The 15,839-nt window shown below is 51.4% G+C and overlaps 5 protein-coding genes across 5 annotated transcripts; 2 read left to right on the forward strand and 3 right to left on the reverse strand.

The window, feature by feature from the left end:
• Positions 1-329: 329 nt before the first annotated feature.
• K441DRAFT_580545 (NAD(P)-binding protein) lies at positions 330-1,392 on the reverse strand (the record flags this gene model as incomplete). Its single annotated transcript, XM_067644386.1, has 3 exons — positions 330-547; positions 614-1,198; positions 1,254-1,392. The coding sequence occupies 3 exons, from the start codon at positions 1,390-1,392 to the stop codon at positions 330-332; spliced, it is 942 nt and encodes a 313-aa protein (XP_067499716.1).
• Positions 1,393-1,834: 442 nt separating this feature from the next.
• Positions 1,835-3,614, reverse strand: K441DRAFT_707932 (putative O-methylsterigmatocystin oxidoreductase; the record flags this gene model as incomplete). The annotated part of the gene is made up of 3 exons (XM_067653748.1): positions 1,835-2,615; positions 2,665-3,265; positions 3,324-3,614. 3 exons carry the CDS (start codon positions 3,612-3,614, stop codon positions 1,915-1,917), a joined length of 1,593 nt encoding a protein of 530 aa, XP_067499717.1. The 3' UTR covers positions 1,835-1,914.
• Positions 3,615-3,653: 39 nt separating this feature from the next.
• K441DRAFT_707933 (methyltransferase) lies at positions 3,654-5,215 on the forward strand (the record flags this gene model as incomplete). The annotated part of the gene is made up of 2 exons (XM_067653749.1): positions 3,654-4,640; positions 4,688-5,215. The coding sequence occupies exons 1-2, from the start codon at positions 4,011-4,013 to the stop codon at positions 5,213-5,215; spliced, it is 1,158 nt and encodes a 385-aa protein (XP_067499718.1). The 5' UTR covers positions 3,654-4,010.
• Positions 5,216-7,850: 2,635 nt separating this feature from the next.
• On the reverse strand, positions 7,851-8,388 carry K441DRAFT_689655 (uncharacterized protein; the record flags this gene model as incomplete). The annotated part of the gene is made up of 3 exons (XM_067652323.1): positions 7,851-7,926; positions 7,971-8,167; positions 8,224-8,388. 3 exons carry the CDS (start codon positions 8,386-8,388, stop codon positions 7,851-7,853), a joined length of 438 nt encoding a protein of 145 aa, XP_067499719.1.
• A 362-nt stretch (positions 8,389-8,750) lies between these two features.
• On the forward strand, positions 8,751-15,436 carry pks4 (polyketide synthase; the record flags this gene model as incomplete). The annotated part of the gene is made up of 7 exons (XM_067644390.1): positions 8,751-9,037; positions 9,095-9,386; positions 9,436-10,176; positions 10,226-10,491; positions 10,542-12,975; positions 13,026-13,796; positions 13,850-15,436. 7 exons carry the CDS (start codon positions 8,751-8,753, stop codon positions 15,434-15,436), a joined length of 6,378 nt encoding a protein of 2,125 aa, XP_067499720.1.
• Between the last annotated feature and the right edge of the window lie 403 nt (positions 15,437-15,839).

The raw sequence follows: 15,839 nt of genomic DNA on the forward strand, positions 1-15,839 counted from the left end.
GTGGAGTACATGCTTTTGCAATCTGGGGTGCGGCCTGAGATCTGATCGAAACCGCGAAGCACTACTTGTAAGATTCCAAGGCTCTGGAGTTTGCGACCATCTCTCGAAGATAGCCCAATCGGCAGCGTCCACCCTGTCACGACCTACTGCAGTTTCTCAGCCCGCAGCTTCCCCGCTACATTTTCTTGATCAACAGGGGATGAATTGCATAGTAAGGTTACATTTGACTCTATCAACTTCTCAACAACAATCTCGCAAGCGATGAATTGCCCCAGTCTCCCAAAACACGCATGCCCTCCCATGGAAGACAGCATTTGCTATTTTCCAGCCTAATTCTTAGTCCTGGTGTCCACAACAAAGAAATCTTCAGTTGGTCTCTCCGTGGTCGGAAGATTAAGCCCAATCTCCAAATGCCAAGGGTGTTTCTCAATCCACTCCTTCTGCGCCAACAGCTCCTGCACATCCCACTGCGCCCACAAGACCTTACCACTCAGGAAAGCTGCCTCAGGATGACACAACCACACGCAAAATCCCGCTGACAAGCTCGCTATTTCACACATTAGCGTTCTGCCTGGAGTACAGTTGGCGTGGAGAAACGAGAGGGGAAACCCACCATCTTCCCAGATAGGCGAATCCGCGGGGAACACTTTCCCCGTAAGTGTGGTATAAATCAGACCAGGATGTACGGAGAAGATCGAAACACCGCGAGAATTCCACTGCATGTTGAGATGCAAAACCAGCAGATTCATGGCCGCCTTACTTGCCGCATACCCAGACAAGTGGCAGATGTGCGTGTGGCTCAACGCGCTACTGATATAAATGACCTTCACCTCATGGTCCCAGCCCTGGATTGCGCGCTCGTGCAGAATAGCGCTGATGATCTGGAAGGGCCCTACGGTGTTCGTTTGGAGGATTTCGGAAAGCACCGATGGAGCGATGGTCGAGGTCGGTGTTACTTGATGGCAGATTGCGGCGGCGCTGACGACGATGTCGATTTTTCCCGTCGCGCGGATTATGGATTGCATGGCAGCGCTATCAGTGACATCCGCGGCGTGCACCGTGACCTCCACATTGGGGTACTTTGATTCCAGGTCGCTCTTTACTTCGTTGAGAGTCGAGAGCGTGCGTCCGACGATGGTGATACGGTCTATACCTGCTTGCGCGAAGGCCTTGCAGATGCCGCGTCCGACACCGCCAGCTACATTCAATTATTCAGAAAGAGGATGGAGAGGAGGACTGTAGTGATGACGAACCTCCTCCTGTAATGAAGAGTGTCTTTCCTGACACACTGAGTTCTGGTCGATCGGGAGAAATGTAAGGATATGCAGTCTTGTGATACGCCTTCGTTGGCCTAGGGAGGTCGGGGAGGGGATTGGGAGTGTGTTTAGCCATGGTTGATCTGTCGTAGAAAGTGATTTTTGGTGACTCCTGCGTTGGACATGCGTTTATATTGTACAAGGTTGAAATTCGACATTTGTTGCTTTGCATACCTAATGCCTAGAAAAGAACACCCAACCAACGCGAAATGCTCGAGTTGGACCAATCGCATCCCTTCAAGATTGCCGTTTAGGTGCTTACACGCTCTCCGCAGCCGGGAACGTTAAGAGGCTCGCTTCCCGTTTGTGCCACGAGATTGCCGAACGCCTTCACCGCCGCCGAAGATTGTCACTCTCGCCGTCGTCGTTGAGGGCGGACGGATATGGACTCAAAGCACTCTCCTAACGAGAGAAAAAGGCGGAAAGTTTGGGCGCATATTTGTGACAAAACATACGTGTACCATGCTACAATATTCGTAAAACCGTAGACAGAAATTCTCTTGTATTGCAAACAACTGCGTATTCTAACGGGCACATTGCAAATTGTAGATACTTGTCATCCCAATGCTTTAGATAGAACAATGGTGAGCGATACCACCTACGCCTTCCCATGCGCGAGCCAGTCTTCCTTCACGATCTCCAACCTCGCCTCACTGCGCGGCAAGAACCTCGCCTTAAACGGCTTCGCAGATTTCACCGGCGCCTCATCAAACGCATCGTCAGACAGGTTCATCTCAGCATCACGCTCTTTCCCGTCAACCATGACTAGAGTTGGCCTAATCTCAAACGCCCATATCATCTTCGCCAAAGCCAGAGTCAGCGCGTTCTCAGCGAATCGCGACCCCGGGCATATTCTTCGACCCGCGCCGAAAGTGAAGTGGTCGCGTGCATAAGGGTCTGCCATCGCCGCATACTCGGCTGCCCGCTTGGTGTGATGCATATAACGCTCAGGCTTGAATTTGAATGGATCAGGGTATCGGACTGGATCGAAGTGGATTGCGGCCGTGTTTCCGACGATAGCGGTGCCCTTTGGAATGACATAGTCCTTGTACACGACATCGTTGTCGGTAAAATGTCTCAAAATCCATGGCGGGGCAGGACACAAGCGCAAAATTTCCTTGAGNCATGCGTTGATGTAGGGCAGATTCACGAGGTCATCGTATGTCGGGGCGCGAGACTCGCCGACGACCCCTTGAAGCTCTTGGAATGCCTTTGCCTGAGCATCTGGTGTCGCAGCAAGGTAGAGGATCAAATTGCTGAGTGTCGCTGCAGACGTCTGTGATCCAGCTTCAACAAGACCTGCAGAGAATGAGTGAATGAGCATGCAAAAGGGCAAAGAACAGCTTACCTCCAGCAATCCAAGCACAGTCTTCCTTCAGAAGTCCTTGAGATGCATAATCGCTCCGCATGATGTCCGCTCCATAACAAGGCGGTGCCGTGCCACTATCAAATTGTTCCTGCAAAGTATTCCACATACGCATCTTGACCCAAAGAACCCATTTGGCGTGCTCAAGTGCTTTCGTCCTTGACGGTTGCATCCATGTAGGAAGTTTCGCCAGTGGAGGAATCTCATCTTCGATGAACGTTCCGGCCTTGCCGAGTTTCCCAAGAAGTTTACCACTCTGCTCGGAATACTTGATGTCTTCATGATCCATGCGGTCGATACGCCTTCCGTACACGGCCGTCATCATGATGGAAAAGAGAGCGCGACGAATATGCCCGTAGAACGCAGCGTCGTTGAAATTATTGTAGGCCAGATCGTACATCAGTTGTTTAATTTCGAGCGTCTGAACTGGAACGAAGGTCTGGACTATTTTCGGCGTCAATAGGCCGTGCACAAGTGTGCGATATGCACGCCATTTCGGACCATATGGCATGGTCAACATCCTCATGCCTCCTACGACTAGCTCCCCCATCGGTGCTGGCATTTTCGACGAACATGAGATCGACTGCACAATGGAATTGTTAACATGTAAGCCTGGTGAGGTGGATAGAAGGATCGCTCACCTGTCTGTCAAAAACTTCCTTGATCGCCTCGGGACTATTTAGCACAACCCAGTGGTACCATCCAATGCGGATCTTGTACACTTCCCCATACTGCTGGGCCCATTCGCGAAGTCTTTGGGTTGCATATAGAGGAAGACTCAGGCCAATACCGACAAAAATGTTGCCTTTCGGTCCATTAATCTTGTTCAGCCGTCTATCCTTGCGAATCCATAGCACAGTGGCAGTGAGTAAGAAAAGAATACCTGCTGCAACCGGCAGGGGATACGCGTAAAGCGTGTCGACGATAGCCATGTTGAATTTGATCAAATGAACAGAATGGGGATGCTCTGGCCAATTTTGATAACTATTTTTAATCCCCGCCCCTGGGACGAGATGGGACGAGACTCGGGTCCTGTCCGGTGGAACTCGCAAAACCAAACCCTTCTAGAGACAACAACTCCCGGGTCCCACGGGTCTGGTACCATGTACATGACGCTGACCGACGGATTTCAAGGTTCCAAGACGCAGCCTCGCCGAAAGGATGAATCACGTGGCCGGTCATTCTCTGAACTTTAGATTCTAGAGTGAAATGCCGCCCCAAACGGTGGAAGGAATGATTGTAAACTGATCGAACGTACGGTGTCCATTTTGACTGCAGATTGATTCTACCTCACTTCGCATACGCAGAGCCTAATAAGCCGAATCACAATGGTGGCCTTCCCAAACATTCAAACGCGACAAGACATTTTCGATTCGACGACGCGGATCAAGCAGCTCACGCAACATCCGAGCGACTTTATGACGGATATCTTGGTCCAGCAACAACAGTTCGCTTGCATCGAATGGATCTGTCACTTCAAGGTCCTCGCTGAAATTCCACTGCCACCCGGATCCATTTCATACGCCGATGTTGCGACAAAGCTCCAAGTATCGGAGTCAACCCTCCGCTCGGTGGCGCGAATGGCAATGACGGCGAACTTCCTGCGCGAGACTAAAGACAGAAGACTCGCGCACAATTCGCTCTCAGCCGTCTTCGTGGAAGATGCTAGCCTGGCTACGTGGCTGTCGTACATGCTTAATCGCTCTGTTCCCTGTATGAGGGGATTCGCGCAAGCCACTGAGAAATGGCCCGATTCGACCAAGGGCAACGAGACGGCATATAACGTGGCCATGAACACCGATCTCTCGTTTTTCGACCATCTCAAGGCGAACCCAGACCTCAGCGTCGAGTTTGGCAAGTACATGAAGAGCCAGTCCACGGTGCATGCGGGGGCTAGCGTGGATCATCTATTGAAAGGGCTGGACTGGGCCGCTCTGGGAGAAGCAAAAGTAGTTGATGTGAGTGATGTCTTTCAAGAACTTTGGCCAGTCCTAACACAGCACAGGTTGGCGGGAATTCCGGGAGCGCCTCGCTGGCACTGGCAGAGGGATTTCCAAACCTCCGATTTGTCGTCCAAGATCTCCCGGAACCCATTCAAAACGCTCGAGCTCAAGCCGAGTCGCTTCCCGCAGAAATTGCAGGGAGGATTGAATTCCTAGAGCATGACTTCTTCACTCCGCAGCCGGTGAAGGACGCCGATGTTTACCTCTTGCGGATGATCATCCATGATTGGCCTGATGCAGATGCAGTCAGGATCCTGAAGGAACTGGTGGAGGTAATGAAAGAGGGTAGCCGAATCGTCATCATGGACATGGTGCTCCCCACACCGGGAACAACCTCTCCGACATTCGAGGCAGCGCTGCGTCAAAAGGACCTTATGATGCGACAGGTCTTGAATGCTAGGGAGAGAGAAATCGAGGACTGGCATGCGTTGGTTCGCAAGGTGGACGAGGGATTGCGCGTTGTCGCTATCCGACACCCAGAAGGCAGTCAGCACTCTATTATCGAGATTTCGCGCTCGGCCGTCTTGTAAGGCATTTCATAGCTTATTTGTTTTATCAATCGATCGGAACGTTTGTTTGTGACCAGTGAACATCCGCACGTGCTATGGGTCGATGGTGATGCTCCTCCAGGCAGAGATGGAGATGGCATTATTGGCGAGAGGGGGAGGAGTACTGCAAGCATCCTAAAATATATAAGTCGCGGTACACTTGCTAACTAAGGTATCAAGTAAGTACCGTAACAAAAGGCCTATTTTATAGCTATATTTTAGGACTGTAAAATAGGCCTTTATTTATCCCCTAACCCGCCAACGTCCACAAAGCAAGCGGTCCGTGCAGAACGCCAGGATCAGAACAACGCATATAGGCTGTATAGATTTGATCAATACAAACCATCAATCTATGCCTTCCAATTGTACTTCCAATGATATAGACCTTGTTCAGCCGACTCAGTATAACGTTCAACCAAATCGTGTCTCAAAAAAGCCTCCCCCGGAGCCTTGGCCGTTGCCCGACTCCGAACTTCTCTGCATCAACTGTATATTCCTGAGCACGGTAATTTTAATGCATTGATTTGATTGGTAAATCCTTATCGATAACGTGTGGACGAATTTTGGCGGGTTAAGGGATAAAATATATTAGTAGGGGTGATGATGATGATGATGAAGTTTATTCCGCCCGGAGGCACTAAGCCTAGAGGGCACTAGTACTATATTACATAACTTCGCTTCTTTTAGTCTCGCCATATTCTCGTACAAGCCCATACATATGCCTTATTTAGTACTCCCTAGTACTATTTATGCCTTATTCTATGAGATCTCGTGGGTAGTTAGTAGCAGGTACTCCTGGGGGGCCGTTCCTCCAAGTGTTTAGTGTCCTATCTTCGGCGACTAAAGCGAGATCTGCTGGTAGCACGAGGGTGCGTGGGTTAGTTACAGTATACGGGTGTAATGTCGCTTAGACCACGTCCACTTATAAACGCTGGTAGTATATATAATAGGAATTGTGCAATCGACTGAGCTGCTGGTAGTGGTAGTGGTAGTTATGGTTGTAGTTGTGGTTATAGCTATTGGAATTAGAATTGGAACGGAGACGGTTTACCCCAAAATCGTGCCATAAGGTCTTAAACTGTAAGTACTAGGCCTAGTGGTTTCTGGTAAGGTCGCACTGGTTGTAGGGGTGAGGATAATGCTAGTACTGAGGCGTATATACGTGGTTGTAGAGGGGATTGCGGCGAAGGGGGGGGTAGAGGTGGTAGGTAAGGCGATTGTGGCGATTGAGGTAGTGGTTTACGTTTTAGTAATGGCTGGGGTATACGGCTTAGAAGCGGTTTCTAAGGTATCTGAGGTATATGAGGTGTAGTAGGCGTAGGCGTAGGCGTAGGCGTAGGGGTCTTATTTGGTATTGCGGTGCTTTGGGGTGCGAGTAGTGGGAGATAGTTATAGAAGTCATCCCTAATTTCTGGCCACAAGCATTTATCCTTATAATCCTCTACTAGCTCCCCAATGGAGTAGTCTATATTATCCCAGTCCTCCCACTGTATACGACAGAAGGCGCATCTTACAGTATCCTTCCCGTCACCTAAGATTAGACGGTAGAAGCCGGCGGCGGCGAGTTTTACTAGGGAGAGATTTTAATGGGGCCAGTGATTGGTGAATGAGCTTATACGGGAGGATATCGTTCTAAAGCGGGTGGCTAGGGTCAATGGTAGAGGCAAAGGTAAAGGCGAAGGCGAAGGTATTAGTGGAGGAGATGCAGCTGGGCATGGCGGGAGCGGCGATTTAGGGGAGTATAGGGTTGGAGAATAAAGGTGTAACGAAGGCTGTAAAGGAGGAGGCTGTGATAGCGGAGAGAAAGGATTCGAGTCGTCCGTAAAAGCGGTCCGTTTCTTTTTCCTTCCTTTCCCTTCCTTCCTCTCTGTAGTCATCGCCCGCGTCTTTGGAGCCATCTCTATATTAGTAGGGGGGTATTTGGGCAGTCTCTTTAAGCTCGGCGACGTGCACGTGACAGGTCACGTGACAGCGCATGGGTCATCTTGTAGATTTCTTCTCGGGCCATCGAGCCCCTTAGATTCTTCCTCATAGAGCCTTTCATATATGTTTTCCGCCAGCCTAGCCAGTGATCTGACAAAATATAAAGCCATATTAGTAAGGCTATAGGGGGTAATGCACGCTACTGCAGCTTGGTAATTTTTACCGATATAAACGACTGTCTCTAAAGTGTGGAAACAGATTCTGACCGGGCGAAGCTTGTCGCACGCCACCATCATTTGAGGCCTGCCTCGAGCGCAGCCAGGCCAGGGGTTTGGAGGGAACCCCCATAAAAAAGGCAGTGTCTCTCTCATCTCTCTCTTACGGGGTGTCCCCCAAGCCCCTGGCCTCGCTGCACTCGAAGCTGTAGAGAGCCATAAAATGTGCCACCATTTTTGTGCCTAGCGTGGGCATCTAGAGGGTGACATTGTAGACTATTTTAACATGTCGCACCTCAAATTCCTCACCTCCATCCCAATATCGTCACATTTCAATTTAGGTCTACCCGGGACCATACCCATCGTTTTGATCAGATGCATTCACAAGACACCGAAAGCACGTCGCACGCCATCAACTTCATCAGCTTCCCAGTGCAATATCATCACATTTTTGTTTGAATGCTAATCTATAATCCTCCTTATTTCACCACATGCATCGTGTACTCAACCACCTTCCCGTCGAGGACATGGTCTTCGACCCATCCCACAGTCATGCTTCATCTGTCAGTCCAACTCCGCTGCAGACTGGGCCTACATACCGAGATCGCGTCGTGTCCGCAAAATTTTCATGGTCTGGGCCCACCACCTCGATAAAGAATGGATCGGCCTTCATACGGACAAAGTCCTCTACGTCCTTGAATACGGCTTGCACAAGGCTATCGTAATCGGCGTGGTTGTCGAACTGCGGGCCAGCAATCTTGGTCATCAGCTTTCTGGTCTCGGTCGTGTTGTGTGTCTGAAAAGGTCAGCCCAGCTGTATCGAATCTAGGCTGGTGCAGCGCTGATGCTTGCCATGGTGAACTTGATTATTCCATACTTAGCCAGGAGGCCTCTGACCAGTGGCGCATGTTTCTCGCTCATGTACTTGTGGTAGTCTTCTTCGCTCATCCCGGGCTTGCGATAGGCGCAAACCGTCCATTGAAACAATCGCCGCGGTTCTTGGCTTATGGATCCCATGTTGAAAACTAGAAGCGGTAAGGAAGAGGTGACTATCCGAGTCAGAATTGCCCCATCGCAAAGAGCCACACGCTTAAATATAGCATTAAGCTGACAATTACCTCGCTCCAGGTCTTCGCCGACGGTTCTCGGGGAGCCTGGAATGCACCGGCGAACATCACCGAACACCCGAAACAGCTTACCTTTCAGGGGGCAGCTTATCGATGCAGAAAGTGTCCATTGAGGCGTCGAGGCTTTAGGACCTGCGTCGTCGTCGGGAGTGAGATATGAACTGTAGCTGCGCCGCGTGATGACCTGCACAGTTTTACTCGGCAATCTTTACCTCAATCAAGATGGACAACCTCGTTCAATCGGCCCCTTTCATGCCTCCCATCCGCACCATCATCGTCTTCGGTGACTTAACCTACAGCTTCCAGCGAGACCTCCAGCAACTCTTGCACATCAAGGACAATGCTAATCTTGCGGACTTTTTCGCCCGCGTGTCTTTCGCCTTTCGTCGCGAATTTGCCTTGCTGTCGCAGCGGGAACAAGAATGGCTGCCGAGATTCACGGATCTAGTTGATCTTCTTGAAAATGTCGGCAGGACGGAAGGAGCGCCCGCTGTGCAATTCGCGCTCCTTTGCTTGTATCAGATAGGGCGTTTCATCGGGTAATACTTCACACGAACCAACCTCAGGCGTGCATCCAGCTAAGTAGTGATTTCTAGTCATTTTGGAAAACCTGCCATGGTGTATCCTACTCCAGAGAACACGTACCTACTTGGGCTTTGCACGGGATCGTTTGCCGCAGCCGCCATCTCAACTTCTCAGACCATCGTCGAGCTCATCCCCGCTGGTGTAGAAGCGGTCATCCACGCTTTCCGGACTGGCCTCCACTCATTCAAGCTTCAACGAGACCTGGAAAGGTCATCATCTGCCGAGCCACGGTCGTGGTCCGCTGTCGTTAGCTTGCCGGAGCAACGTGCTGCTGACTTAATTGAGCATTTTGTCGCGGAAAAGGTAAGTGGCGTGTCTACCTTGAGACTTGAATCTGTCTTAATCTTGTCAGGGTATCCCGAAGAGACATCGTCCGTTCATCAGTGCAGTCAGCCCAACAAATGTCACCATCAGTGGGCCACCAAGCAGCCTCGAGGACCTGTTGAGCTCTACGACGCCGAGGGCTCACTTCTTGCCTATTGAGACGCCTTATCATGCTCCCCACCTCTATGGATCTGGAGATGTGGGCGAAGCACTCGGCAAACCGGTAAATGAAAGCCTCGAGTCATACAGGCTCCGAATTCCCATCCTATCTCCAGCCTCTGGAACTTTGGTCAAAGAGGGCAGTTTCGAAGCGGTCCTGCGTCAAGCTACCCATGATACTCTGTGTGAGCAGGTTCGGTGGGACAAGGTTCCTCCTGCTTGTGCAGATCTGATATCGCAGGACGAGATTTGCCAAGGGTGCACCATCCTGCCTTGCGCTTCCACCGCCGCCACGCTTCTGTCGTCGACTCTGAGCTCCATCGGGAGGAAAAGTGTATCCATCAGCAATGCGCTCAACACTAGTGTCGAGAACACCCAACCTGCAATGCCCACTGGGCGATTCGGAGACTCCAAAATTGCTGTCATCGGCTTCTCTGGCCGCTTTCCAGATGCAGCTTCCAACGATGAGTTTTGGGAATTGCTGCGATCCGGCAAAGATACACATCGCACTATCCCGAAAGATCGCTTCGACTGGGAGGCGCACTTTGATCCTTCTGGAGCGACGAAGAACACTAGTCGAGTCAAGTACGGTTGTTTTGTTAATGAACCGGTAAGTAAATCACATGCTAGCCTCTCCTTTTATACTGACAATCACGTAGGGAATGTTTGATGCTCGTTTCTTCCATCTGTCTCCACGAGAAGCTGAGGATACGGATCCCGCGCAGCGTTTGGCATTGATGACCACGTACGAAGCGCTGGAGATGGCTGGGTTTGTCCCCGACCGTACGGCTTCGTCACAACGTGACAGGGTTGGCGTCTTCTTTGGGACAACTAGCGATGACTGGCGTGAGGTCAATAGCGGCCAAGATGTGGGCACCTACTTCATTCCAGGTGGCAACCGTGCCTTTGTACCAGGCCGCATCACGTATGTCCCTCTTTTCCTTTCCATTCACGTCACGGCTCACGTTTGCACAGTTTCTTTTTCCGTTTCTCTGGCCCTAGTATCAGCGTCGACACTGCATGCTCTTCCAGTTTTGCGGCTCTACACACAGCATGTCAATCCTTGTGGCAGGGAGGATGCGACACTGCCATAGCTGGCGGCACCAACATCCTTACTAATCCAGACAACTTTGCCGGTCTAGATAGAGGCCACTTTCTCTCGACTACTGGAAACTGCAACCCGTTCGATGACGATGCCAGTGGCTATTGCAGAGCAGATGGCGTTGCCTCCCTGGTCCTGAAACGCCTTGAAGACGCTGAGGCCGACAATGATCCTATCTTTGGCGTTATAGCCGGCGTGAATACCAACCACTGTGGTCAGACAGTATCCATCACTCGGCCACACGAAGGCGATCAGCTTTCCCTCTTCAAGCGCATCCTTCGACAATCTAACACCAATCCGATCGACGTCAGCTATGTTGAGATGCATGGCACAGGTACTCAAGCCGGGGACGCTGCAGAAATGTCGTCAGTCCTTGCTGCCATGGTTCCAGGTCGCGAGCGTATGCCTCACCACCCTTTGTACTTGGGTGCGGTCAAGGCAAATGTCGGCCACTCTGGGTCTGCTTCCGGCGTGTCCGCATTGATCAAAGTTCTCATGATGATGCAATACGACGAGATACCGCCTCATGTGGGCATCAAAAACAGAATCAACAAAAATTATCCTCTTGATCTTGCGGAGCGTAACGTCAATATTGCGTTCAAGCCCACTCCGTGGAGAAGGGCTGATTGTCCCGGTGGAAAGCGTGTTAGTTTCTTAAACAACTTCAGCGCCGCCGGTGGCAACACTGCCGTCCTCCTCGAAGACGCGCCCGAGCGCCAGCAACATAATCCGGGTGCCGATGCTCGTGCACTGCACCCTGTGGTTATTACAGCGAACAGCTCAAAATCTCTCAAAGCGAATATGGGCTCACTCCTCAGGTACCTTGATAAGAACCCGGGCACCTCTCTTCCAGCTTTGTCATACACAACAACTGCTCGCCGGACCCACCACAAGTTCAGAGTCTCATTTGTGGGCAGCGAGATTGGCTCCGTTAAAAGTGCTCTGGAATGCCGACTGGAGAGCAACGAAGATATGTCTGCCATTCCGTCTGCGAAAAGGCTGCCTCGTGTGGCATTCACATTCACTGGTCAAGGAACGCTTTATGCTGGCCTTGGAAAGCAGCTGTTTGAGACAGTCCACTCCTTCAGACAGGATATTCTTCGTTTCGATCGAATTGCACAGCAACACGGCTTTCCGAGTTTCCTGCCACTCATCACATCCGGGCCCGATGAGCTTATCGTTGAAGAAGTCGACACTGTTGTAGCTCATGTCGCACTTGTCTGCGTACAAATGGCTCTACATCACCTCTGGGCGTCATGGGGTGTAGTCCCAAGTCTTACCATCGGACACAGTCTGGGAGAATACCCAGCTCTTTATGCAGCAGGAGTACTGAGCGCTAGCGATACGATTTATCTTGTTGGTGTCCGCGCGGAGCTCTTGTCACTCCATTGCGCTAGGGGCAGTCACTGCATGCTTGCCGTCAAAGCTCCCCTAAGCACCATAGAGCGTACTATCTCGGCATCCTCCTGCGATGTAGCGTGCGCCAACTCACCCACGGACACAGTTATTAGTGGGCCAAGTCGAGAGGTCGACCGCATCACGGAGAATTTACGCGCCGAAGGGCTCGAGTGCGTCCTACTTAACATTCCGTTCGCCTTTCATTCTGCCCAGGTTGAATCCTGGGTCGATGAGTTCGAGTTTGCAGCTAGCAAGATACAGTATCATGTACCCACTGTACCATACATATCGCCTTTACTTGGGAGAACCGTTTCGGCTGGTGAAGCGGGCGTCTTGAACGGATCCTACCTGTCCCGGGCCTGCAGGGCTACTGTCAACTTCTTCGGCGCTATCGAGGCTGCGAGAGACGCTGGAATTGTCAACGAAGAGACGAATTGGCTCGAGATTGGATCCCACCCGGCTTGCTCCAGCTTCATCAAGCGTACCATGGGCTCAAAAACCATCATCATACCGTCTCTGAGACAGGCCACAGATCCGTGGAAAACCCTGGTACCTGCGGTACAGACATTCTACCTTGGTGGCCTTGAGATTGATTGGAATGAATACCATCGGGGTTTCTCCGTTGTTCACCAGGTACTTCCCCTTCCGAGCTACAAATGGGATTTGAAAAACTACTGGATCATGTACCGAGGAAACTTTTGCCTTACTAAGGGCAACGAGACGGTGCCAACACAGAAGTTGGTGGAAGCTCCACCAGCTCCCTACCTGTCGTCTTCGGTGCACCGTGTCCTTGAAGAGCGCCATGCAACAGACAAGTCAACGTTGCTTACGGAATCCGATATTCACGATCCACGCCTCTACCCGATCCTTCAGGGTCACAAGGTTAATGGCGCGGCTCTGTGCCCATCGGTAAGTTTTGCTTGGAAATTGGAAGCCCTGAATATCACTAACCGGCTTAGTCACTCTACGCCGACATGACTCTCACTGTCGTCCGGTATATGCTCCAGGCGAATAATATGCCAGCCGATATAGGATTAGACTGTACAAACATGAAGGTTGATCGCCCCTTAATCGCATCTCCGGATTCTACGTCTCAGTTGCTCCGGGTCTCGGCATCTGCGGATTGGTCTCGAGGTGAGGTATCGCTCGCACTCTTCTCGGTCAATGCAGAGTCGCGGAGGATTGCCGACCACGCGATCTGCACCGTGAAAGTCACACAGGCTCCAGCTGCACTCTGGCTGCAGGAGTGGAAGCGACTAACCCACCTCATCCAGGGAAGAATCTCCTCTCTACAGAGAAGTGTCGACGATGGCTATTCTCACAAGCTGAAACGCGGTTTGGCTTACAAGCTCTTCAGCTCTCTTGTCGAGTATGCAAACAATTACCAAGGCATGGAGGAGGTAGTCCTGGATACCGAGGGGTTTGAAGCTACTGCGCGGGTCGTCTTTCAAGTTGGGGACGAGGGCTTTTCTTGGAATCCGTGCTGGATCGACAGTCTTGGGCATATCGCTGGCTTCATCATGAACGGCAACGACAACATTCACTCGAAAGATCACGTTTTTGTCAACCACGGCTGGAGTGCCATGCGGTGCGGGAAGAGAATTGAGTACGGTAAAACGTACCAGACATACAATAAGATGCAGCCCGAGGACGAGAAAGGCAACATGTATGTCGGTGACACGTACATATTGGAAAATGGCATGATTGTGGCCATCTTCGAGGGAGTGAAAGTACGATGCTTGGGCTTCTCCTGTAGCGACATCATCTTGCTGACTGCTTCCAGTTTCAACGCGTCCCTCGCTCTGTTTTGGACCATCTCTTGCCATCTAAGGCTCGGCCAAACGCCACGGGAGTTCAGCAGCGCTCGGTGAAAATACAATCGATACCCATACCGGAACCCAAAGTGGTACCACGTAAACAGAAGCCTGCGCCTGTACCAGTTCAGAATACCGTCATCACTCGGCTCAAAGCAATCATCTCCGAAGAGGCCGGCATCGACACTGCGGAATTGGATTCGGACACTTCATTCGCCGATTTCGGTATCGATTCCTTGCTATCGCTCACTATTTCCAGCCGCCTGCAGGACGAACTGGGATTGAACTTGTCGTCTTCATCTTTCGTCGACTTTTCTACTTTGAACGATATGGTCAATCACGTTGCTCCGTTGGAGCCCGCATCATCATCTACTTCAGGCATTTCAACGCCGTATCCCGAGGAAGACGAAGACGATCTGGGGGATGAGACTGACGCCACTTCAGTTGATGAGGAGCCTGAAGTCATGGCCACAGTCCGCGCTACCATCGCAGAGGAAGTCGGCGTTCCCCTCGAAGAGTTGACTGCCACCACAGATCTCTCTGAGCTCGGTGTTGACTCCCTCCTGTCTCTGACCATCATAGGAAAACTCAACGAGCTCGGTGTCGAGGTTCCCTCAGACCTTCTAGCGGAGAAGCACACTCTGCAAGAAATCGAAAAGACGCTATCTCAGAATGGAATGTTGCCCAAGCCTCAAGCACCAGATCTACCGGTATTGGCGCAAGACAGGGCGCCAGATCGCCTCACTCCAATCGCGCTTGATGGTTCTCCCCATGCAACCTCCGTCCGGCTTCAAGGGTCCTCGAGCAATCCCAGAAGGACGCTGTTCCTCTTCCCTGATGGAGCAGGATCAGCGGCTTCATATACACCGCTGCCAGCAATCTCTCCCGATGTGGTCGTGTACGGTCTCAACTGTCCCTGGATGAAAAACCCCCAGGACCTCCGCTGCTCCCTCCCGCAATACGTTTCGAAGTTCATCACCGAGATCCATCGCAGACAGCCCGTTGGACCATATTACTTTGGTGGTTGGTCTGCCGGGGGCATCTTGGCCTATGAGGCAGCCCAACAGCTCGCACGAGAGGGCCAGACGACGGCAAAGCTCATCCTGCTCGACTCTCCAGACCCAGTTGGAATCCAAAGTCCTCCGCAGCGCATGTACGACTTCTTGGAGTCGCTGGACATGTTTGGCTTGAACGGTCGCAAGCCCCCGAGCTGGCTGCGGCCTCATTTCACGGCGTTCATTACAATGTTGGACCAATATCGTCCCGTCGCCTTCTCGGGGAAGACGACCCCTACGACGCATATAATCTATGCACGCGATGGGCTTTGTAAGAATCCTGGGGACCCGCGCCCAGAGGTGCGGCCGGATGATGCCCGCGAGATGCACTGGCTGCTTAATAACCGTACTGATTTCAGCGGCGGAGGGTGGAGGGAGCTAGTAGGGGGGAAGAATTTGCGGGTTAGCGTGGTGGACGAAGCGAACCATTATACTATGGTGGCAGCGGCCGACAGTGCGCGGGCTGTGAGCCAGCTCATTGCAAATTACCTGGCGGGATGAAGTCTTTAGCGGGGTTTCGATGTCGATATTTAGTGTAAGCAAGTCGAATCGAGCGGTCGACACCTACTAGCAGTATTTAGTTAGTCGTTTAAAATTTCGAACCTGATTCAGCAGCCGTTCTATCTTCGCAGCAGTATCTTATATATGACCCTAAGGTGGCCTATCCCATCCGATAACGACCCAATGCGTAAGCTATTAATAATCGTGTACGTCTAGTAGACGTCTTACCATGTATGTCGTGCGATACTGTTCGTCGACCTAATATTTAGTTGACCGTAAGGTAGCCGATTCCTTCCAATAGTGACTTTACGTCCGCGCGAGCTTCGATTCTTCGTCGTGTTACGTCCTTGTTGTTCCATTTAAGTCCAATATGGCCCTTATACGGTAGTGGTCCGATAGATTG

The sequence above is a fragment of the Cenococcum geophilum genome (genome assembly GCF_001692895.1).
Source record: "Cenococcum geophilum 1.58 unplaced genomic scaffold K441scaffold_49, whole genome shotgun sequence".
Taxonomy (NCBI): Eukaryota; Fungi; Ascomycota; class Dothideomycetes; order Gloniales; family Gloniaceae; genus Cenococcum; species Cenococcum geophilum.